At 39.9% G+C, this 24,215-nt stretch overlaps 1 protein-coding gene across 5 annotated transcripts in view; it reads left to right on the top strand.

Annotated features, from left to right (window-relative positions):
- The window catches only part of LOC114648704 (metabotropic glutamate receptor 1-like), a 384,098-nt gene that overhangs the window by 313,688 nt on the left and 46,195 nt on the right, over window positions 1-24,215 (top strand). For all 5 annotated transcript variants that reach the window (XM_028797884.2, XM_051925288.1, XM_028797885.2 and 2 more), the window contains exons 5-7: window positions 7,515-7,761; window positions 8,366-8,534; window positions 17,691-17,817. In XM_028797884.2, coding sequence (XP_028653717.1) covers window positions 7,515-7,761; window positions 8,366-8,534; window positions 17,691-17,817 — 543 coding nt within the window. The remainder of the gene's footprint in view (window positions 1-7,514; window positions 7,762-8,365; window positions 8,535-17,690; window positions 17,818-24,215) is intronic.

The raw sequence follows: 24,215 nt of genomic DNA, 5'->3' as shown, positions 1-24,215 counted from the left end.
GTGACTCCACCTCCTCCATTAGAGTATATGGACAAAAAACAGGTTCCAGTTATGACCATTACACGTAGAATTTCGAAATGAAACCTGCTTAACTTTTGTAAGTAAGCTGTAAGGAATGAGCCTGCCAAATTTCAGCCTTCCACCTACACGGGAAGTTGGAGAATTAGTGATGAGTCAGTCAGTCAGTCAGTCAGTCAGTGAGGGCTTTGCCTTTTATTAATTAGTATAGATAAAGGAATGTTTATGCCCCAAAACTGAATGGATGCAGACAGCTGCGGCTGTGGTCGCAGTCAGTGGGTGTCCACCCTTTTCGGTTTATAGAACAGTTGTGTGTGTACAGTGCTGCACTTATGCAGAATAATTCCACACCTGTGCACTGGCATTTCCTTCGAACATATCCATGTTCTTCCGTTGTCAACTCTAGAGAAAACCACAGAGCCGCAAACCACAAAACACACCAGCACAGTCCCAGGTTCAAATAAAGAGTATTTATTACAGACCTTGTAAACACAAGGCCAAGCTCCGACTTGACTGGACAAGACAGTGCAGTCCTTTTTATTAAGGACCCAAGAGTATTTCCGGTGCTAGGACTCTGGCCCATTGAAAGCACTTCCAGGTCATACGGAAGTCCTGAATAACAGGGAGTGTCTCTCCATGCAGAGCCCTCTTGAGGCACCTATGGACCCCAGGACTACAATTCCTAGCATATCCTGTTTGTTTCTAACTGGGCACCAATATCCAGGACTTCTTCCATCTAGCATCTGGGGGGAATAAACATTCCCCAGAGACAGTCCTCCCCTGTCCTACTCATTCATCCTGATCAGGGAAGGTACTACAAATATATCTGGTCAGAACGCCTGTCAATCTGCCTGGGGCTTTCTGGCCGGGTAAGGAATCTTCTTTCCTGATGTGGATATCTGTCCATCCACATCCATTCACATCCATTTCAGGTCTGGCACCGTCCAGGTAAGAAACCATACCCTCTCCTGGTCAGGATGCTCGTCTATCCTCTGTGGCACTTACACTGTTTAGCACATGCACAGTTGATGTACAAAGGACCAAATGGACATAGAAATCTGGAGACACATAATTGGAGATACACACGTTTAAATCACATGACTGCTGATGAAATTTAAGTCACATGGACCCTCATAGGCCCCTGTAGTATCACAGACGCGCAAAGTATAAATAGGCATTAAGTTTGAGGTGGTATGCCATTTATATGAGAATAATACTCAGATCTGTTTTAGTGTTGTTAGTGGATGTTTATCAGAGATCTCCTGGCTCATACTGGAAATTGGATGGAACACAACTCATTAAAATAAACTGAAACAAAATAAAAGTCACTTTAGGTAATACTCCTACATTAGTTCTCTGCATAGAATTTTGGTGTCATTTTTATTTTCTTTTGTTTCAGATTCAACTCTCCAAAATCTCATTAGGAAAGTTTCATATTCCACATCTGCAATATATGCCATGTCCTCTTATTCCCCCACTTTTCTGATGCTGAGAACATCTCATCTCAGATTGACTTATGTAACTCTGTATTTGAAGATGCCCCTTCTAAGCAATTGTCACAACTCCAGCTGATTCAAAAACTGCTACAAAAGTCCTCACTGAAACCAGCAGCACTGAGTACAGAACACCTGTTCTAATTTGCCTTCGGTGGCCCCCTGTCTCTTTTAGGACTGATTACAAAATCTAGTTTCTAACCTATAAATCTTTGTATGGCTTTGTGCCAGACCACAGTATTAACCTCCTGCAGCACAGCAGTCCAGGTAACCCACTGTTAGAGACAATCAAGTCTTGTCCCAAACTAACCTGCACTCTGTGGGTCACAGGTGTATTCAGCTGTACTGCACCCAAACTTTGGGAGCAGCTTTCCTAAATTAATTAAATTTGCTGACTCAGTCCATTCTTTTAATGGATTTTATCTGGTCAGGATGACATTTAAAGGAGAAGTTCAGTATTTTTTTTTAAGTTTTTTCATCATAATCATGATATACAGTATATTTGTCACAAGAAATTGCATTCTAAAGTGCAGCATATTTTATAAATTTAAAAAAATAACTGGTCTTTCAATTTATAAAGGAGGTAAAGGGTAATGGAGTCCTAATGTGATATAAAGTCCTAAAACTTTCCAAATATGTCTATTTGTCAAGCCAAAAATGTTAGAGAGTATTGATCCATGACTTAAGATTACACACATAATACAAAACGGCGTATCCATGTCATTTTAAGATGAAAAAAAAATGTTGTGAGATTTGATCATTTTAAAAATGTGGCTGTGTGCCAAATTTTTCTTAGTTTGTCTATCTCTTCAGCATTTCCAGCCCCTTGAAAGTCACCTCGGAAAGACATCACCAAGCGCCGTTACTTACATTGAATATTGATACCCAAATGTGAATTGCTGTCTCATTTCTGTGGACAATGAGGCAATAATCATTGAATAAATATAGTCACACTGTTTTTTTCACTCATCATCACTTGTATTCTTTCACTATACAGAAGCTTATTTCTTTACTTCTCAAAGACACTGCATGCTGCCACTGGATTGTTGAAGCACGCGTGTGCTCAAGGTAAACACACACACAGGCCACTTTAGCAATGCCAGTCCACCTAAAATACATGTGTTTGGACTGTGGATGGAAACCAGAACATCTTTGGAGAACATGCAGATCCCACACAGGGAACACTGGGGACACAACCCACATTCTCCTGTGAGACAGCAGTGCACTGTGTCTACCTATAATAATAATAATAGATATTATTACTGACCTTAATATCTTCTATTCATGAATCTATTCATGCATTTTTCTCTGCTACAGGCAAAATATTATTATTATTTATATGAATAATAGCAACAACAATAATAATAATAATAATAATAATCCATCTTCCTAACCTGGTTATCCAGAACAGGGTCATGGGGCAGTTGGAGCTTATCCCAGCAAGCATAGGGTGCAAAGCAGGAAGAACTAATGCTTAATAATAAGGTTCTATTGTTCTGATAATAATAACATCACCATCATAATTGTTGTCCTCAATATCGTCCATCCATTAATTTATACAGATATTTTTCTGCTATCAGCACAATAACAGTAATAATAATTAAAATAATCTTTCCATTTTCTTAAGCTCTTATCCAGGGAACAGTGTTGGGCATATGGGGCCTATCCCAGCAATCTTAGGGCACAAGGCATGAACAACACTGGACAGGGTGCTATCCCATCAGAGGATGAACTCACTCACACTCATTCACACACACTCGCACACACAGACACACACACTAGGGCTACATTAGCAGTGCCAATTCACCTCACATTGCATATGTTAAAGATTAGTAAATCAGATATTTTAACATAGGCACGGTGGGCAGGATTGACAGGAAAACATTGTCAGGTTGTACGTGGAGTCTGCATGTTCTCCCCATGTATTTATAGATTGATTAACATCAGTATCAGTGAACTTCTTGGCTCAAAAACATTGTGGTCAGTTCTTTTGTTAGCATATTGTCAACAAGAGTGACTCCTCATGCACTAAAAAAAATAAATAATTTGTTTATGGTGCTTCAATCTGCTCTATCACTCACTCTGCCCTTTTCATTTTCTGAAAAGGTGAATTGGCTCATTCAAAAATCTAAGGCTTTCATTAAAAGTAAAATGCAGTGTAATCAGTTCACTAACAAAATTATTGTAATGGGTACAGATCCCAATGATACTTTTATAATGTATTCAGTACACTGCTTTAGCTAAGTTAAATAACAACAATGTAATGTAATTTCACTGGCCCTTGGTTTGGCATTCAGTTGTCATAACTCCACCCATGACTTCTGCTACAAGGAGTCATTCGAGCAAAAAACGTATCCTTACATTGAGAAAATTTGTCCAAGAATCTCTGATTAAAATAACTGTTTCTAGTTTTCTTCTGCTATCATAAATACAGAAGCATTTTAAATTTCAGACTTTGCAACTTCAAAGTGGGCATATTTTGTAAGTTTTAAGGTTTTTTCTTTCACCTTTGGACCCTGGTAATCTACAACTTTATTTTAAAGTGAAAAAAACAGAGAAGGTATAAAATGCTTCACTTTAAAAAAACTATTTCAGGTGGCAAATAAATATATACCATGATTGTGAAGAAGTAACATTGACTTAAAAAAATACCAAATTTATCCTTTGACATGCAAAGGAATTCTTAACTTTCTCTTAGTTCATTCTATTTTGTCCCTTGGGCCCTTATGATGTTTATTGTTTTTTAAGCTAACCTACAGTTATGCTTTACTTGGTTTTTAATGATCTAATACTAATTACTATCAACTGAAAATGTATTGACCTCATTTTCTGTGCTAACTATGGATGTGTAAGAAAACTGAAACACTCAGGACCCTTTTAAAAAGATGTGCATGTTAAGTAAATTGGCCAGTCTAAGATATCATTCTATAAGTGAGTGTGGGTTGGGTGTGCAAGGATGCCCTCTCATGAACTAGAACTCAATCCATCCTTGTGTCTAATGATTTGGGCCTGAACTTAATTATGGCAATCTGTTGAAGGATAGGTGGATGGAGGGATAGGAACAGTCATTTGAATGGTGGGATGAAGAGAGGTAGAGCATATGATAGTGTGAGAGACTGAGAAGAAAGCTGAGAAAGCGGATGAGCCACCATGAGAATACAGGGATCAAGGCAGTAAAATGGATCCTGTGACAAACGGCCGGGTCCCATGCCCGGCCGGGACGCCCCTGCTGTGTACGTTCCCATCGAGCAGCCATGGACAGCTCAATACCTCCCCCGGGGTGCTTGGTGGCAGCCTCCCTGGCCGACGCTGATTCCCCAACCTCCCGCAGGGCTCCATGGGAGATGGAGTCCTCCACAGCTTGGTTGGGGCCTGGGGTGGCCGCTAGGGGGGGCTGTCTCCTTCCAACAGCCCGGCTGGACGATTCTACAACCCCACCCGGAAGTGCAATTAGGACCAGGTGGTCAAGCACCTGGGGCCTCATGTATAACGCCGTGCATAGAACTCACACTATAACATGGCGTAAGCACAAAAGCGGGATTGTGCGTACGCACAGAAAAATCCAGATGCAGGAATCTGTGCGCACGCAAACTTTCACGTTCTTCCACTACATAAATCCCGATCAGCTTATCAGGCGTGCACGCGCCTTCTGTCCCGCCCCAACTCCTCCCAGAATTACGCCTCTTTGAATATGCAAATCAATATAAATAGCCTTCTATGAAAAGACAATGGGAAAAGCACAGGGGAAAATCTAAGAATTTCAGCGAATACCAAGTGGAGGCAAAGGAAAAACGTACTATTTGTTGGTTTAAACTGTGGTATAATCAACAAAAGAAAGTTGATCGAGTGACAGAGTGTCGGAGAAACTCGAAAGATCCAAGTTCACAAAGTCGCACAGTGCCCGAAATAAAAAAGAAATCACATATCAAAGTCGCCGTGAAAAGGCGAGTCGTAGCTCACCGTCTGAGTGTCATATGAAAGCTTATTAGGGTACAAACAAAACAAATAGGCACACAGTGGGAAAAAAGCACGATATGTCAACTTTAATCTCAAAATTTCCACTTTAATCACGTAGTTTATTTTGCCATTAAAGTAAAACATCATAAACTTCATCTTAAAATCGTTTATTTTACTAGTTTCTCAAGTAGCACGTTAAATGCTTTGTTCTGTATTTGATCTTCTTTGTGCTCTGTGTGTGAATTACTACGTGCTTCCGTTCTTTCTCTTTCTCCGACAGGACACATAATCCATTACATTCGTGATATTACAGCTCTCTGAATAATTAAAATACTGAAATGTATACGTGATATCATTTTCATGATGATAGGAATGAAAGCATGTTATTAAACATGGGAACACGGTGGCGCAGTGATTGTTCATATCTCACGCAAGAGTCTTGCTGCGCCATGTGCGACCTTCGATGAAATAATTTATTACAGAAGTACTGTCTCTTTCAAATGTACTAACCTCCAATTCCTGTCCTTACTTTTCTTTCTCCAAATGCATAATCGCCACACAATCAGCTCTGTAATAGACATTAAGCCATCTGTAAGCTTAGAACGCCGATTCTTCAAAACTTTTAAGGAACATCGAAATATCTTCGTAGTACATGTTTAATTATTCTATCCGTCTATCTTTCCAGTGTCGCGTCAGCGCAAGAATACAATGCAATGCAGGAACAATCCCTGAACTAGCTAGCACTGCGGCACCATGTCCTCACATGTTTAATTATTAACAATACAGATTATTTAAATGAAGTTAAAGTTTTATCTGTATAATAAAATCAACATATTTTGCTGCATTTCATCTTAAAAATGAATACCGTCATCATATGTAAATATGCGCTTTATAAAGTGGCGCAGGTTGTGCAATATTATAACTGTAGTGCAAGTTTACAGTGAGGTAATTGTACTTATAAGTAAACAGTTCTACAAGGAGCACTTGATGGACTGATTGAGTGCGTTTATAGTTCTTGGGATGAAACCTTTTCTAAACCGCGAAGTCCGTACTGGGAAGTCTCTATAAAGTGTTTTGCCGTGGCTCAGGCAGCGTCTGCTTCATGCTGTATACCGATATTTCTCTTTCCGATCAGCTGCTGCTGTGATTCCCCACTCAGATACAGTGATATAAATACTCCGAGTGGTGCAGCGAGAGTAATATGGAAAAAGATGATCTGCTTTGGCAACCCTTAACGGGAGCAGCTGAAAGAAGAAGAAGATGCAGTGAGAATTACAACGCTAAAGCAGTTATGGTATTTGGAATACTATGGCTATTCCCTGGACCATTATATTGTTGCAGGTTAATTACAATCAGATGCATTACACTAATAAACAATATGCAGTTAGTTTCAGTGTATTTATAAAGCAGCGTCAGGAATGTGGATCTAAGAAAGAAAGGGTGACCACACAGGAACAGTAGCACTGCTTTGACGCTGGGTGCCGCCAGTCTGCAAAACCGAGTGGAAAAATTGCGTACGCCAAGGTATGAGTTACCGTGGAAATGTGCGTGGCTTTACGCCAAGTTTAGGTTTTATACATCGCGATTTGAGCTTGGAAACGGGAGTACGCAACATTTCTGTGCGTACGCACCGTTTATACATGAGGCCCGTGGAATGCTTCCGGATGGGTTATAAAAAGGGCCAGCCATCACCACTCGAGAGCCAGAGTCGGGAGGAGGAGGACTAAGCCTGAGGAGGAGTGGTGGTGCCAGAAGGATTGTTGTGATTATTGTGAGTGTTTTGGGACTGTGTTGGGCCTGTGGGACACGGGGAAGTCATGCCCCACGGCTGAAGAAAAATAAAAGTCTGTGTATTTAAGTATGCGCCTCTGCATCAGTCTGTGCCGGGTTGGGTGCTATATGGTGCCTTTCACAATCCATAGTGGCTACAACATTTTACTTTTGTTTTCCTTCTATATGCTTTGGCTTGCAATTTATATATTTAATTTATGGAATAATTTGAAAGAAGCTCATTCTTCATGCTTTCATTTTTTTTGTATGTTCCAGGAAATGAAACCTTGGAAGAAAACTATGTCCAAGACAGTAAAATGGGTTTTGTTATAAATGCCATATATGCCATGGCACACGGGCTGCATGACATGCACCGAAGCCTATGTCCAGGTCACATAGGCCTGTGTGAAGCTATGACTCCAATTGATGGCAGCAAACTGCTGGAGTTCCTTTTGAAGACTTCATTTATCGGAATTTCTGGGGAGGAAATCTGGTTTGATGAAAATGGAGACAGCCCAGGCAGGTAAAAGACTTTGTTTTCTCTTTTTTTTCTGCATGCAGTAAAATATAAATAGAATTAAGGTGAATATTCAGGTACAACTATGCTTAAGAAGCATCACCACCTGGGCCAGTGCTTTTTCTACCCCACCTAAGTTAGTACCAATCATGTACCCCACTTAAAGATTTTTTAATAAAAAAAAAAGATTTGCTACATGAAATCTTAGCAGCAGTTGTTGTCCCACTGCTCTCTATGGCTTTTTTGAAAAATCAACTCATAACCGTATTTAGGTCAAAAAACAGTAGGCTGTCTTGTGTACCTTTGCTTACTTTATTTTTGCTGCCTCTTTTGAGCAGTTTACGTTGCCACAGCTGAACAGATGGTTTCTCTGTGTCTATGACACCTTTCCTCTTGTTTTTATTCCCACTTGTTCAGCACCAGTTACTATACCAGATTTTTTGTGGGCTTGTCTGCACCTAGGCAATCTGGTAGCCTTGGATGCCAGAGTTGGTTTCTCTATTAAGTGGGTATCTTGATAACATAAATCTGAAATAGAACATTTGCATTGTTTACGTGAATGTGTCCTTACACTCACAGTATCCAGAAATCTCTTCCCTTGTTGTGGCAGATATGACATCATGAATCTTCAGAGTGTGGAAAGTGGGCGATACGATTATGTGAATGTTGGATTCTGGCATGAAGGCATTTTGAATATTGACGACTACAGGATTCAGATGAACAGAAGTGGGATTGTCCGTTCAGTATGCAGCGATCCCTGCTCTAAAGGGCAGATAAAGGTAAATTATCCAACTGCACACCATTACTACTTGAGTAATCTTGTTATTGATGTCTTTAACTTGCTGTCTGAATAGTAAATAGGTATCTTCAAGTCTGTGTTGACAGCTCTTAATGATTATTTGGCAAGGCTGGAATGTACACTTTGAACATATACCTGAGCAAGGAGGAGTAGGAGGAGGAGGAGGTTAGGAGCACACGCTGATACAGTGCATTGCTGCACCCACCACATCACAAACCAACTCAGGACCCCGGGTTAGGACCCGAGTGCAGCCATGCAACAGGTGACACCTCAGCATCACACAAGTTCAGATGGAATGGAACCAGTGTGTGGTTTTTTTTATGGTGGCTGAAGTGCAAATTCTGCCACCAACCCCCAGGTTTTTCCCTGCAAGTTGGAGGGCCTACATGCAGGGCTGGATGCAGATTAACGTCATACCCAGGATGGAGCAATTGCAGGTTAAGGCTGAAACTAAAAACTTATATAAGAATTTGGGAAGGTGTAGTCAGCTGGCAAGAGGCTGTTTGTGATGATATAATCACCAGGATGACACACGGCAGGCAAACCTAAGCAGAAGACCTCAGCAGAAGAAAGAAAGAAAGAAAGAAAGAAAGAAAGAAAGAAAGAAAGAAAGAAAGAAAGAAAGAAAGAAAGAAAGAAAGAAAGACCCACATGAGTAGGGAAATAGTATATGCCACTATGAGAAGGCAGGGGCAGTTTGGAGGGGCGGCAGGCCCTGCACATGTCCTAAATGCTGACAGCACTAGCTGAATATCCCCAATTCCCTCCTTAGACTGCAAAAGTTGCAAACTCCAATCTCTGGGTGGTTTGCGGGTGAAACATATGTGACTGTATGTTGTTATAAGTGGACAACATGGAGGTTCTCTGACTAATGAATGCCCAGGGAGTGATTGAGACAGCAAAAAGGAGGAGACTGTTTGAGTATGGTGTCTCTGTAGCAAAAGTGGCATAGCCCCTGGGTAATCTGGAGATGGCCGCTATTACTGACTGGGTGCAGAGTCAGGAGGAGAGTTTGAGCAAATATGCAGGGGCAGCATAATGAGGTCAAATTAAAGCAAAAAGTAATCAGACAGGTAAAGAAGAACGAGAGGTGGGAAGGGAAAGCCTGGTAGTGTTTTGAGGTGGGCCACCCCAGTGGATGGACAGCAGACAGCCAAGGGTCTTTCCCAGTCAGGACGCCCTTTTGAGGAGAGGACTGGGGGAGAGGACATGTCAACAGCAGTACCTCCCCCCGGGACATGAGAGGGCAGCCCCCCTGGGTTGCATCAGGGCCACGGGCTTGGTGCTTAGAAGCTCAACCCTGCTGGGGCCCATGGCCAATGACAGGGAGCGCCTGGACAGCTCTGGAGCCTTGACATGCAGCACTTCCACCACACCCGGAAGTGCTGCCAGAATTGGAGCTGGATTCCCACGCAGCACTTCCACCACACCTGGAAGTACTGCTGGAAGTTGATCAGGGAGCACATGGAGTACTTCCAGATGCAGTATAAAGGAGGCCACCTCAGTCCACTCGGGGAGCCGTAGTTGGGAGGAAGAGGACAGAGCTTGCGAGAGAGGAGTGGAGGCGGCAGAAGAAAAGGAGAGGAAAGGGAAAAGGACTGAGTCAGTGGACTGGTAAATTGTGCTGTGTGCTAAAAGAAGAGAATAATAAACGTGTGTGCTTTTGGGATTTCTGAGTCTGTATGTCCAGATGTCTGTCTGTGATCCGGGCATCTTCTACACAGTCAAAACCTATGCTGGTAGGTCCAGAGTGTAGCGTGGTTTTGCGTCTTTGTCTCCCTATTTTAAACTTTGTGCTCTCTTTTTTGTGTATCCCTCCTTGTTTGTTTTTTGTCACCTGTGAGATAAATTCATTTTTGGATCATTTTGGAATTTTTTTCCTACATTTTCTTTTCTTGACACGTAATTGTATTTATTGCACACTTATTTTTTGTCACTTTATACATGATGTCAGTCTGCGTTTTTTGTCACTGTTCATGTGTCAGCTTATGATATGTGATACACCCTCTTCTCTAAGGGAAAGCGGTTGCAGAACCGCTTCATCTGACCTTTATTTGAAAGATATGATTTAGAAAAAAGGAAAGCTTTTCTGTCAAAAGTTTCAAGTTGTAAAATTAAGCACTAGTGACACCATTTGTTGTTTTGCCCCTGTAGAAACATGTGTCTGATTGATCAGTTCCTGCTTATCTTTAGGTTTCCTTTTCTAGTCTAGGGAGTTTAATCTCTACCGCATGTAAATTATAACCAGCACTAATGAAATGACACTTTCATATGTCACCAGTTTATTTTCAGTACAACAACTCGTATATATTTGACCTCTTTGAGTTATTCTGGGTGCAGAGGACACCCCCTCCTGTAACAGCATTCACCATTCAATTTGATTTTACATGGCTTCTAATATCCTTGTGAAATGCAAACATGTTTTCAAATTTTATTATACTGCACCTAATGTGCAATGACAGGTTTTTTTAGCCTTGCCAATTTAAAGACTGCATGCAATAAACCACTATAAGTAAATTTTCTATTTTTGTTAAGCTAAAGCAATTCTTTGCTGCTTCAGTTTAAATTGTAGATGTGTGTGACTGTCATGTTATGTCTTTTGCTAACATGCTTAATCCAGACCAGGATCGTGGGGGGCTGGAGGTTATCCCAGCTAGCATAGGGCACAAGGCAGGAACATACCCTGGACAGGACACCAGTCTTATGGCAAAATTAGGCCTTTAAGGTATAGCTGATTAACTGCTTCTCAACGCATCTGATGGGGCTGTGCCGTCATTGTACTTGGAGGAACCCTCATCACGTCATCATGTAGCAAGTGTATTACTTGTGAGGAGTGAGACACATACAATATATTTTAATTTGTTACATTATTTAGATTAATTTGTTTCAATAGCAAAGGGATAGGTGCCCATAGCATGTTAAGTTATACAGTACTTAGAAAATCCACATTAGCTAAGGATGTGTTTTTATTTTGTTCTAATATACTATGATGCTGCTTGGAGTGAAAACTGAAAATGCTTTGATTTGTTAGGGATATGCAGCAATATGCCCACTGTAATGTACAAACTGTAAATGTCCCAACCTTATTCAATATATTACTGTTATTCTCGTCACTATACTGACTGATACAAGGATATCAGTAAGCCAATAGACTTGACACCGGGTATGATGTTTACATCCTAGGTATGTAATACAATATATTATTCTGTAAAGATAAGGATCTTCTTATAAAATCCATGCTCTTGACTTGACTATGTGCTTTACTCTTCTCCTGCAGTGTCCCAAGAAGTCTCTCAGGCAAAATCTTAAGAGCAGTTAAATGCTCCCTACAGATATGATGGGTCCTCTGAGGCATTTCTTTTAGCGGGGCCCTCAAGTTCAGTTGCAGAGGATTGCAGTGGCTGAAGGTTTTTGTTCCAGAGAAATTTTACAATTAGAAGCTAATTATTTTTGGTTACAGATTGTATTTAATTTAATGGCTTGTCAGGTCACTACACATATTGTAGAAATTTCTATTGTGAGAACATCATCCAAATTATTTTTGGCCCAGAGCAGATTAGTGATACTCAGTTCTTCACTTTTTTCTCATTTATTTCTTTCAAAATGTTTTATTAGAATAGATACCGGGGCGGCACGGTGGTGCAGTGGGTAGCGCTGCTGCCTCACAGTTGGGAGACCTGGGTTCGCTTCCCGGGTCCTCCCTGAGTGGAGTTTGCATGTTCTCCCCATGTCTGTGTGGGTTTCCTCCGGGCGCTCCGGTTTCCTCCCACAGTCCAAAGACATGCAGGTTAGGTGGATTGGTGATTCTAAATTGGCCCTAGTGTGTGCTTGGTGTGTGGGTGTGTTTGTGTGTGTCCTGCAGTGGGTTGGCACCCTGCCCAGGATTGGTTCCTGCCTTGTGCCCTGTGTTGGCTGGGATTGGCTCCAGCAGACCCCCGTGACCCTGTGTTTGGATTCAGCGGGTTGGAAAATGGATGGATGGATGGATAGAATAGATACCGCATAGTGCGCACACACATGCCAGTGGAGTCAACTTAGATGGTGAGGCGCTTACTCCTTTGATATTTGCACCTCATGGTTAATTGGCAGCTGGTTAAGAAAACAAGAAAACGTTAAAAAGAATGGAGACAGATGTTCCGAAAAAAATCTCATAAATGTTCACAATAGTTTTAACTACAATAAAGCACAAAAAAGTAGCTTTGTCAATAAATTGTTCAATAGAAATAATTTGGTTCTATTAAGCAATCTGAGTTGGAACAAAAACCTTCAGTCACTCTGGCCATCCAGGAGGGCTCATGAGGACGGTATCCGTCAATAAGGGCGCGCACATAAAGGCGACCTTCAAAAGGGCGACCTCAATTGGGCGTGGCGAATAAAAGCGCACATAAATAAAAGCGATCTTCAAAAGGGCGATCTCAATTGAGCGCCGAATAAAGGCGCACGTAAATAAAGGCGAGCTTCAAAAGGACGACCTCAATTGAGCGCCGAATAACTGCACGCATAAATAAAGGAATGCTTCAAAAGGGTGACGTCAATTGGGTGCAGCAAATAAAGGCAAACGCAACAAAATTATTACAGAAAATTTATTAGATAAAGGCAATGATTGAACGTATAAAAAGGTGAAAGCAGGAATATTAAAACATCCAATTAATTAATGCATGAACTTCTAACGAACTATTTCTAAAGCTCTCTATATTTCGTTGTTTTCAAAATTACAGAAAATTAGGTTAAGGCAATGACTGAATGTATAAAAAGGTGAAAGCAAGTTACACTTGAAGCTGTAGATTATGTGCAATGCCACGTAGATATTCGAGATGCGGTCTATTAGCATAATCAAGGACAATTTAATTCGCTCCGAAGGTCATCCTTTTGAAGCGCTCCTTTATTTGCGCACGCCTTTATTCGGCGCTCAATTGAGGTCGCCCTTTTGAAGATCGCTTTTATTTATGTGCGCTTTTATTCTCCGCGCCCAATTGAGGTCGCCCTTTTGAAGGTCGCCTTTTTGTGTGCGCCCTTATTGAATAGAACCCATGAGGACTCCTGTCTTAAGGTGTTTTCATGCTCATAATGCATTTGTTTTGTGCCAAATCGGTTTACTTTGTTTCAGTCTCCAGTTAGGTTAATTGTGTTGCACACAAGAAACTTCCAAACAAGCTTAAACACAACAAACACCCTGTAGGTGTGTCATGAAATACTTTCAGTCATCAGAAATATTTTTTCCCCCTGGGAAAAAAATAATCTTGGAAGGTCAGCAACATCTGCATTTGTGCACTGCTGCCGGCTTGTCTACCAAGTACACCTCTGTGAGCAGAATGCTTGTTATCTGTTAAGTAGAAGAGTACATGAAAATCATGTGCACCTTTGCATGCTAAAGAAAAGATATGTTCCATTTGGGAATGTGAAATATGACGGCCCGGACACACACAGGCGGACACCGATTCACTCATCACCACGTTTATTCACAACACTACTATATACAAAGTCACTAATGTGCACCGCCACCAAACACCACAGTCTCCCAATGTCCAGGCTCTCACTAGCCTCTTCTCTTTCTCTCTCTCTCTCTCTCTCTCTCTCTCTCTTCTCTCTCACGTCAGGCCTCTCCTCACCTCCTCTGCACCGACCTCGTCTTCCTCCTCACCCGACTCTAGCCTTGATTGCAGGGAGGCGGCTCCTTAAATAGGCGGCTGATTGCTGACCGCACCCAGCCACCTGTGACAGAGACAAAAGATGTTAAGATCTCCTGAGGGCATATAGTGATGTGCTTCAATTTCCTTTGGACAATAGACATGTTATCTTTAAATTTTTTTCAGTATTTTTTACTAAAATTTGATTTATTTATTTTTTTGAGTAGTATATGCTATCATGGTTAGCTCAAATATCAAGGAGGCATCATAACTCAACACTGCTCCATGCTAACCCTCAATTCATTATGCCTAATTACTAACAGCAATGCTTTAGTATGGCTACCACTATCTTTTTTTTAATATTATTTTTATTGATTTTAATTAAAAACAGATAACATTCCATACAGTCAAGACAAATTTAACAAATCAAATTGAATTTTGCTTTGATTTGTTAAATGACTTCCACTATCTATATTGCACATTTTTTCCTGTAGTTTGATCAGTCCCATGTCACATCACATTCATAGTTCACATGAACTGCTCCAGGTTTAGCTTGGTGCTATGCAGAGTCTGTCGTTTCTAAAGGGTCCCAGTCCAGTTCATTTGGTCCATATCTGAGTGTGATTTGCTTGTTCACATCTATCTAAACAAACCAGACTATGAGAGTTCCAATAACTGGTACAAATGAAACAGATGTGAAAACACTTCTAGAGTCAAATCCTTCTGGATTCTTGTTGATGAAAGAGACATACTCTAATGTACCTAGTGCTACTGCTGTGGTTTTCTGTTTGCTCTCAGAAGTCCTAAAGAGGTGTTTGCACTTTTCTTGTACAACACTAGAGTAGCTAATGGGCAATTTATAATGGAAAATAATGTTATATACAATAGGCCAAAAGTCGAACTATTTGCTGTTTTACAGTCTACATAGCACTTTATTTATCCCAAGAGGGAAATTTTGATTTTTACAGAAGAGAAAGAAAGAAAGAAAGAAAGAAAGAAAGAAAGAAAGAAAGAAAGAAGAGTTTAGATTTTTAAATATACCTTTTATTAAACATTAACACTCAAAACAAAAAACAACAAAACATCAAATATAAGAGAACATCCTATGTAACCTATGACTGTGTACTCTGCCATTGTTTCATAATAATTAATTCACAAAAGAAAAACACATCAGAATTACTAAAAAGAAGAAAGGAAAGGAAAAACTGACTTGACCAAAGATAAAAAAAACAGGCACAGTGCAGCATTATAAAGGTGTAACACTATTGACATAAAGGAGCCCCAGTAGCATTTATGACACGCTTCTGCTGAATACTTTGCTGGCTGAAAGTCCTCACTGTTAGTGTATCAGAGAGAGAATGTGCAGCGTAGTTCATAATGGCTATCAGTTTTGATTTCATTTTCTCCTTCACCAAGACTTCCAGTGGGTTTAGAGCACATCCCTTAGCCGTGCCTGCTTATTGTCACTATCCACATTAAAGAGCTGCAATCACCTAAGCAAGCTTTGCCTTTGTTTATATATTTCCTCTGTTTTATGATACCAGTGTCATTGATGGGACCCCCAAATACTTGCAGCAGTGCAGTACCTCCATATCCACTCCCTGAACAGTGACCAGGCATAAAGGCTCTTTGCTGCAGTGTTTTGAGAAGTCAATAACCAGTTTCTTGATTGTTTAGTACAGTAACTTCACACCAGCAAAGATAAGAATTGTGATGATCTTCTCAGGGTATCTTCTCTGAGTATTCCATTTTTTTTTAAATTGCAAAGATCTACAGGTTGACTGCTGATTGTACAGTGACTATTTTAAATGTGTCTGAATGCCGTGGGACTGATGTCCTCATCCAGAACTGTTTCTCTGTGAAGCCAGAAGAGTGTCCAGTACTCTTATTTGAGTGCTTATGTTATTCTGAACCAGTAACAGTGCACTGCACCATAACATGCAGTGAATAAACTTGTCTTGAGCATTCATAGTTTTCATGCTCTTTCTCTGTACATTTAGCATTCGTTTCCTCAGAGGTTGATGCGCTTGCTGCTTCCTGAGCAGCTCTTCTTTTCTCCACCTTAGCAGCCCGCTTCTTCTCTTCTTTCATTGGCATCTTTTCACATTAAAAGTGATTAAGTCAGTGTTTGTGTTGCAATTACTTAGTATGTTTTAAGCTGGCACTTAAGTCTTCAATATGCTTCAAAGAATGATTTAAGATATGAAGAGGTGGGAAAGTGACAGCAAAGGTGGTAGGGATGAGAACAGTGCCCGTCCACATGCGCTACACTGCCGCCCTGCTGACCGCTGCACAGAGTTGATTCTACAATAAAATAAAATAAAAATTAAAAAAGGAATAAACCTTGGAGGTCATTCATCACCCTGAAAGCGGATAGTAGACGTCACGTAGTATATGTGTACCAAATTTCAAGTCAATAGGTCAAACGGTTTGCGAGCTACAGGTGATTTAAAATCCTGGACAGACAAACGAAAAGCCACCGTAGCGTATTATATATAAAGATATGGTTAGTGTTATTAATAACAACGTAGCAGTATTATCAAGAAAAACTCAGTTCAATCTTAGTTTTGTTATGAGCATGAATTATAGAGCACAGAATATAATGTGATAGCACTTAAAAAAAAGAGAGATATCAAGACAGATGGTTACCGCAGTTTGCCATTTGTCAATAAGGATTGAAACAAATTAAATAAATAAATCGAACCAAAAACTTGAAGCCTGAAGACATAAGGAAAACCAGTTGTTAAAGTGTGATCATTGCTAACTCCTCCTGGGGTTGGCTTTCCCAGTGTTAAGCATGCTAATGGTATCATATGATTCTTCCATAACATCAAAGAACTAATGCTGTATGTTGAAGTCTTCTACCTTCCTTTTCCATCCTTTCAAGTGTGTTCTGTTTTGTTTTTTTTGTTTTTTTTTCATGCATAGTGTATATTTCTAAGCCCTCATTTTACTTACTGCTTTCACAAAGGGCAACAACATTTTGAGTTTCCACCATTATCAGTTGCGACCCAATTCCAGTATAAAAAATGGTGACACAAAAGGACTTCTGGCTGACTTGTGCTTGTCTTTCAACTTTGGTTACTGTTTTGTGTTTTGGAGTTTTTGCTTTATCAAAAGTCTCCTCCAATTTTGCCCCTCATTCATTTCTGGCTTAAGAGTTAGTTTCATTTTGTGATCTATGTCTAAATAAAAAAGCCAGTCCTTTCTTCCATTTACTGTGCCAGCATAAGGGCTAATTGAATATGTAGCACTAAACGAGGCTCTGGAAAAACTGATAATAAAGTTTGTTGATGTTTCAAGTTAGAGTATATTGAAATTATATTATTGCATTGTTGCCTTACCATCTCATTTCATATGTTTTACATAATTCTATTGGTAGTTATCATAGAAAAAGTCGGAAGTCCTTTCTTTATTGAATCTTTGTATGCTATAATCCATTCATAATGTAATCTGAGACTTTTTGATCCTCTTCACATATTTTCTGTTAACTGCTTACTTTTGTTTAGGTTATCCGGAAAGGAGAAGTGAGTTGCTGCTGGATTTGCACCCCATGTAAAGAAAATGAATTTGTCCACGATGAATTCACCTGTAAGGCTTGTGAACTGGGCTACTGGCCCAATGAAGAACTGACAGGTAAGTGTATTTCCTTCTCACTTTGCACTTTTTACCTAGGTTTTCTCTAAATGTTCAGATCAGTTCACTGTTAGGTTAATTAGCAGTTCTATAGTGACTGTCAGTTTCTTTTTCCTTTTGTTTAATCTTCTTCTTTTTAAAATGTAAAAACTGTCATGGATTATGTTTTTGTCTTTATTACTTATTATTGCTTCATGGTCTTAAAGAGGTGTTTACATGTTTGTTGGATAACACTAGAGTAGCTAATAGGCAATTTATAATGGAAAATAATGTTATATAAAATAGGCCAAAATAGAACTATTTGCTGTTTTACAAGCTGGATAGCATTTTATTTGTCCCAAGAGGGAAATTTAGAAAGAAAGAAAGAAAGAAAGAAAGAAAGAAAGAAAGAAAGAAAGAAAGAAAGAAAGAAAGAAAGAAAGAAAGAAAGAAGAGTTTAGAGTTTTAAATATACCTTTTATTAAACATTAACAATCAATACAAAAAGCAACAAAACATCAAAAATAAGAGAACTTCCTATGTAACCTGTGACTGTGTACTCAACAACAACATTTATTTATATAGCACATTTTCATACAAAAAAGTAGCTCAAAGTGCTTTACATAATGAAGAAAATAAAAATAAAAGACAAAGTAAGAAATTAAAATAAGACAACATTAGTCAACATAGAATAAGAGTAAGGTTCGATGGCCAGGGAGGACAGAAAAAAAAAAAAGTCCAGACGGCTGGAGAAAAAAATAAAATCTGCAGAGGTTCCAGACCACGGAAATTCTAAAATATTTGCATCATTTGAAGAACAGATTCTTTGCTAATTACTTCAAGCAGTTGGGTTCTGCTTGTAAAGGGCATCAATCAGTAATTGTGATGATTTACAATTTTTTGATATTGCCCTTAGAGACACACTTACTAAATAATTTACATCATCCCCAATAATTTAGCTACATGTTGACTAATCTCCTAGAACTTTTTTTACATTTTGGTTTGTCAGACTACTAAACCAGGCAATGAAGCTGAAAGTGATGACAGACTGGATAACACTGCGATAAAAGGACAACATGAGGTCCTTATCCACTTTAAATAGTCTGAGTTTACGGAGGAGAAATAAGCACTGATTTAATTTACTGTAAATGTTTTTTGTATTTATCTTTCTATTAAGATAATTTACCTGTGAGAGCTCCAAAGTTTTTATATTCAGTCATCTCTATGTCCCCCCCAGAACAATGATGGGTCAACAAGCAGATTTCTGTGTCTAAAAGTCAAGTGTTTTTGACATTTAGAGTAAGATACAGTAGTTCTTATTGCATCAATTTAATGAACAGTCTTCTTGATTTAAGTTATGGCTTTTATGCTCCACAGATAAGTGTCCTATCAGCATGGTCTCATCATTATACATGATAATGGAACAGTGGTCATTGTTCTCTCTCAGGACACGTGTATAGTGCCTATAGTATTAGTGATAAGACACATCTGTGAGAAGTCCCTGTGTTTGACAAAATGACTTTTGAAAAAGTTATTGTGTACTTTGGATGTCTGTGAATGATTTAAAAGAAAGACCTGAAATATGTATTACTATAAAGATATATGTATTTATTTTATAAATATGCCTGCTGATTATCTTTGTAATTAGCACTTGTGCCTCACTTTTCCTGGAGACTGGTTTTGAATCCCTGCTTTTGGTGATTCTCTTCATGACTGCATGGGTTGTTCTCCGGTTTTTCCTGCCACCTCTGAAAGGCCTGCCGATTAAATAATGACCCTGCATTGGCCATGTGCAAGTCTGCAGGTGTGCACAAGTGTGATCTACAATCAAATGCCATCCCTTTCGGGGTTGGCTTCTACCTTGGACCTGAGCCTGCTAGAGTAGATTGTGACAAATGTGGCACTAAAACCTAGACGCAGTATTAGCATGTGACTTGTATGCATAATGTTTAGCTATTGAGTGTTGCGTTTTGTATTTCTCTGAATTTTTTGTACATTTTTTTACCTCTACTATATATGCAAGTTTGTAAAGTTCCTGGGGTTTGTAAATGAATTTGTATCATAATTAGCAGTGTTACAACACATTGAATTTAGTTAAATGGAAATTAAATAGGTTCACATTTCTTCCTCAGAACTGCAGTTTCTGTCCTCCAGATACTACAAGCCTATCAGACAATATGTAACTGATAATATTCGATACACACCCAAATAGTTCTTCCTAAATGAGTGAATATCAAAATTGTGTGACATGTTGATTTGCTCACTGTTTCTTTTTGAGCACTATGCTTTTTTCTGTTGATGATTCCTGATGAGGCGTGAAATTTCTTTTGGTGTCTTTTCCACTTTATCTCACGTTCCAAGGCCACACAAGGATATGGCTCATTACAAGCCACTACATTCTCTACTTGTATCCCTGCTGACTTAAAACATTATGAATGAGATATTTATTAATTAATGACTTCTTGGAAAAGGGTTAGGTACATTACACATGTCAGTCACGTTTTTGTAAAAAGCAGCCTCACTCTTTGTACCCTGGTATTTCGATTTTTTCTCTTTGATCCCTCCGAGTATGTCTCTAATTGTACTGTTGCACTGAGACATGCTTTTGTTAGTGCAATAATTTTGTGGTCATGTGCGTCACGCTGGGATTTCTTACAGCTCAGTGCAATGATGGCGTTGCACTTCAGCACAAACACACACATGAACACCTTTCATGAACGCATACGTTGATAGGAAGTTATTAAATATGAAAAAATACTGTGAAACTCTTTCGATAGACAGCACCTTGAATCAGAGTCTCAACAACTCAAAGCCATAAGCTTGGAGGTGTAATTATGAATTATTCATGAATTGAACTCTACTTAAATTTCTTTTTAAGTAAGATAAAATGTAGACCTAGTAATACCTATACAACACAGAGTTATGATAGAAGGAAAGAATCTTAAAGAGTCAAGTTTATCAGCAGAATAAACATTCTGAGTCTTAGAAACAAAAGTTAAGCTTTGTACAAATAAATCTACTAGTGTTATCAGGCCAATTCTTCTGTTATCATTCAGCTAAGCAGCACAGCTACTGGAGTTCCTCCAGTTACAGTGTGCTCACACATAGAGTTGACAAATGTCTAACAAATAAAGTAAATGTCCAAATGCTTGTGGAGCTCATTTTGGCTGTTCCCTTTATGATCCTTAAAAGGATAAAAAAAAAAGAATCGATAAGTTAATGAACAATAGTAAAGAAAGAGAAAAGGTGGATTTTTTAGCTAAAAAAGTTTCACAAAAAAATTACCTTAAGGGAAAATACTCTTTATTGACCAATTGATACTATATTGTCTATGTAAGCAACTTTTTCAAATAAATAAATTAGAATCTTTTCAAATATGCAAATTATAACAATAAACAAAATCATAAAGAATAGCAGGTTAGATCACTGATGAGAAACAAGCAGCTCTCATATAGCCTATATAGTGCCTTTTTTTTTTTGTTCTTTATTTCGCCTTATACAATTTCTTATATTAGGAATTTGTTAGTTTTCGCATACCCCTTAGGGTCAGAGCGCAGGGTCATCCATTGTACAGCGCCCCTTGAGCAATTGAAGTTTAAGGGCCTTGCTCAAGGGCCCAGCAGAGTAGGATCTCTTTTGGCAGTGACGGGGATTCAAATCGGCGACCTTCGGGATACCAGCGCAGGTCCTTAACCTCAGAGCCACCACTCCGCCTTTATCTGGTCCAGTGGCATTTTTGGCGTGAAAAGAATTTTCCTATATCTTGTCCAACTTCCTTAACGTTTACATGAACTTACCTAACTAGTAGTGTCCATCCCTTTTTTACTAATAATTAGCAAAACATGCAAGTTCATGAACTTCTCCGTAGCAAAAACATCAATTAAACAATGGGAAGCTGGTGCCTGGTCTGACTTGATTGCCATCAGGTCATTGTGATAACCTCCGACTTCATCATCACCTAACAAAATATAGCTGTATAGACTTAAACGTTATTAAAAAAGGGTAAGAGATTCATAACCATGAAGTCCCTCATGGACCCCGTGATCATCAGAGGTGACTGTGTGCAGAGGGTGCAGACCTATAAATACCTGGGAGTGCAGCTGGACGATAAATTGGACTGGACTGCCAATACTGATTCTCTGTGCAAGAAAGGACAGAGCCGCCTGTACTTCCTTAGAAGACTGGCATCCTTCAACATCTGCAGTAAGATGCTGCAGATGTTCTATCAGATGGTTGTGGCGAGTGCCCTCTTCTACGCAGTGGTGTGCTGGGGAGGCAGCATTAAGAAGAAGGATGCCTCACGCCTGGACAAACTGGTGAGGAAGGCAGGCTCTATTGTTGGCATAGAGCTGGACGGTTTGACATCCGTAGCAGAGCAACGGGCACTCAGCAGGCTCCTATCAATTATGGAGAATCCACTACATCCATTAAACAGTGTCATCTCCAGACAGAGGAGCAGTTTCAGCGACAGACTGCTGTCACTGTCCTGCTCCACTGACAGACTGAGAAGATCATTCCTCCCCCAAACTATGCGACTCTTCAATTCCACCAGAGGGGGTAAACGTTGAACATTATTCAAGTTATTGTCTGTTTTTTACCTGCATTTTTTATTACTCTTTAATTTAATATTTTTTGCTGCTGGAGCATGTGAATTTCCCCCTGGGATTAATAAAGTATCTATCTATCATCTATCTATCTATCTATCTAACCTCCTAGCTGCTCAGAAAAATCTTTTGGTTATTAGCTGTCTGAATTAAATCATCAACACCTCAAGTTTACAATGAAATGGCTTTGAAGTGAAAAAGGACAAACCACAAAGTGGCATTAGTGGCAGGCACAGCTCAGCAGTAGGATAATAATTAATAAGTCAATAATATGCCAGTTTTGTATTTGTATGTGTTAATGTATATGTATATAAAAGTCAATGTATGTGTGTATGTATTGTAAAAGGCGATATATAGCGCCCGACCCGGCACAGACTCAGGCAGAGGCATGTACTTAAATAAAATGCACTTTATTTCTTCTTCAGCCGTGGGGCACGCCTTCCCCGTGTCCCACAGGCCCAACACAGTCCCAAAGCACTTCAAACACAACAACCCTCACTTCTTCTCTCCACCTCAGCACCACCACTCCTCCTCAGGCTTAGTCCTCCTCCTCCCGACTCTGGCTCTCTCGAGTGGTGGTGGCTGGCCTTTTTTATACCCCACCCGGAAGCGTTCCAGGTGCTTGATTACCTGGCCCTAATTGACCTTCCGGGTGGGGCTGACGAGTCGACCAGCTGGGTTGGAAAGTCCATGCAGCTCCCCCTGGCGGCCATCCAAGCCCCCAACCAGGCTGTGGAGGACTCCATCTCCCATGGAGCCTTGCGCCAGGTTGGGGAATCATCGTCCACAAGGGAGGCTGCCACCAAGCGTCCCGGGGGAGGTACTGAGCTGCCCATGGTGGCTCCCCCGGAACAGATGCAGCAGGGGCGTCCCTGCCGGGCATGGGACCCGGCTGTCCTTCACAGTATGTATGTTCCAGCATCATTTCCGAACGGCTGGAGCGATTTTCATGAAACTTGGTGCACGTTTCTCATTGGTCGACGAAAAATACTGTAGGGTGAAATCAACCCTAACCCATGCCCTTCTGGGTAGGGCCAGGGGTGATCTTACTTATGGTCTTGTATGCATGTTATCATCCAGTTGACACTCACAAGAGGGCGAAAAGGAGGTGACTGCCAGCATTCTTTATGTTTGAGCACCACTGCACCCCTCTTGCTTTTGAAATTAAATAGAGTTTGCCGGTTACGAGCATCAACTGGATGATGACATACATACAAGACCGCAAGACAAGCACATTAATGAGTCTTCATTGTTTGTTAATTTATTTTTACTTTTAAAGTTGTGCTTATTTTAATTATATTTTTCTCAAGCAATTAAAAAAAACAAACTTTATTTTCCCCCCTGAGCAACGCTGGGTATTTCAGCTAGTACTAAATAAGTAAGTGGCAAAAGAGTACTAGTTAACCCAGGTACAACACCAGCAAGCCAATGAGCACTGGCGCTGAGAAGAAGGCATTTTGAAAGAAGAGCATTTAAGCAGTTATGTAATGCATGGCTGTGTTGAGTGCAGTGAAGAGACAGTTTTTTTAGGGAAATAGACAGGCTTAAGGGAAAGTGTACTAGGAGATAAAAGTACCTTCAGCAGGCAGCTTCAAGTGTGTCAGCAGCAGATGGTAGAATGAGTTCAGTAGTGTGAGCATGTTCAACAGTGCATACAGTGGCTTAGAGAAGTCCACTAGGTATCAAACAGGTGCTGTGTAGTTAGTTAAACTTATAACTAATTTATGTTTGATTTTTACATAGCTTAACTGTCACCCAAACATATTTTAATTATGATGCCAATACAATTCAAGTTCTACATATGCAGATGTCAGC

Source organism: Erpetoichthys calabaricus, chromosome 3, assembly GCF_900747795.2.
Source record: "Erpetoichthys calabaricus chromosome 3, fErpCal1.3, whole genome shotgun sequence".
In the NCBI taxonomy this organism is placed as follows: Eukaryota; Metazoa; Chordata; class Cladistia; order Polypteriformes; family Polypteridae; genus Erpetoichthys; species Erpetoichthys calabaricus.
This window is presented reverse-complemented; position numbering and strand designations above follow the sequence as displayed.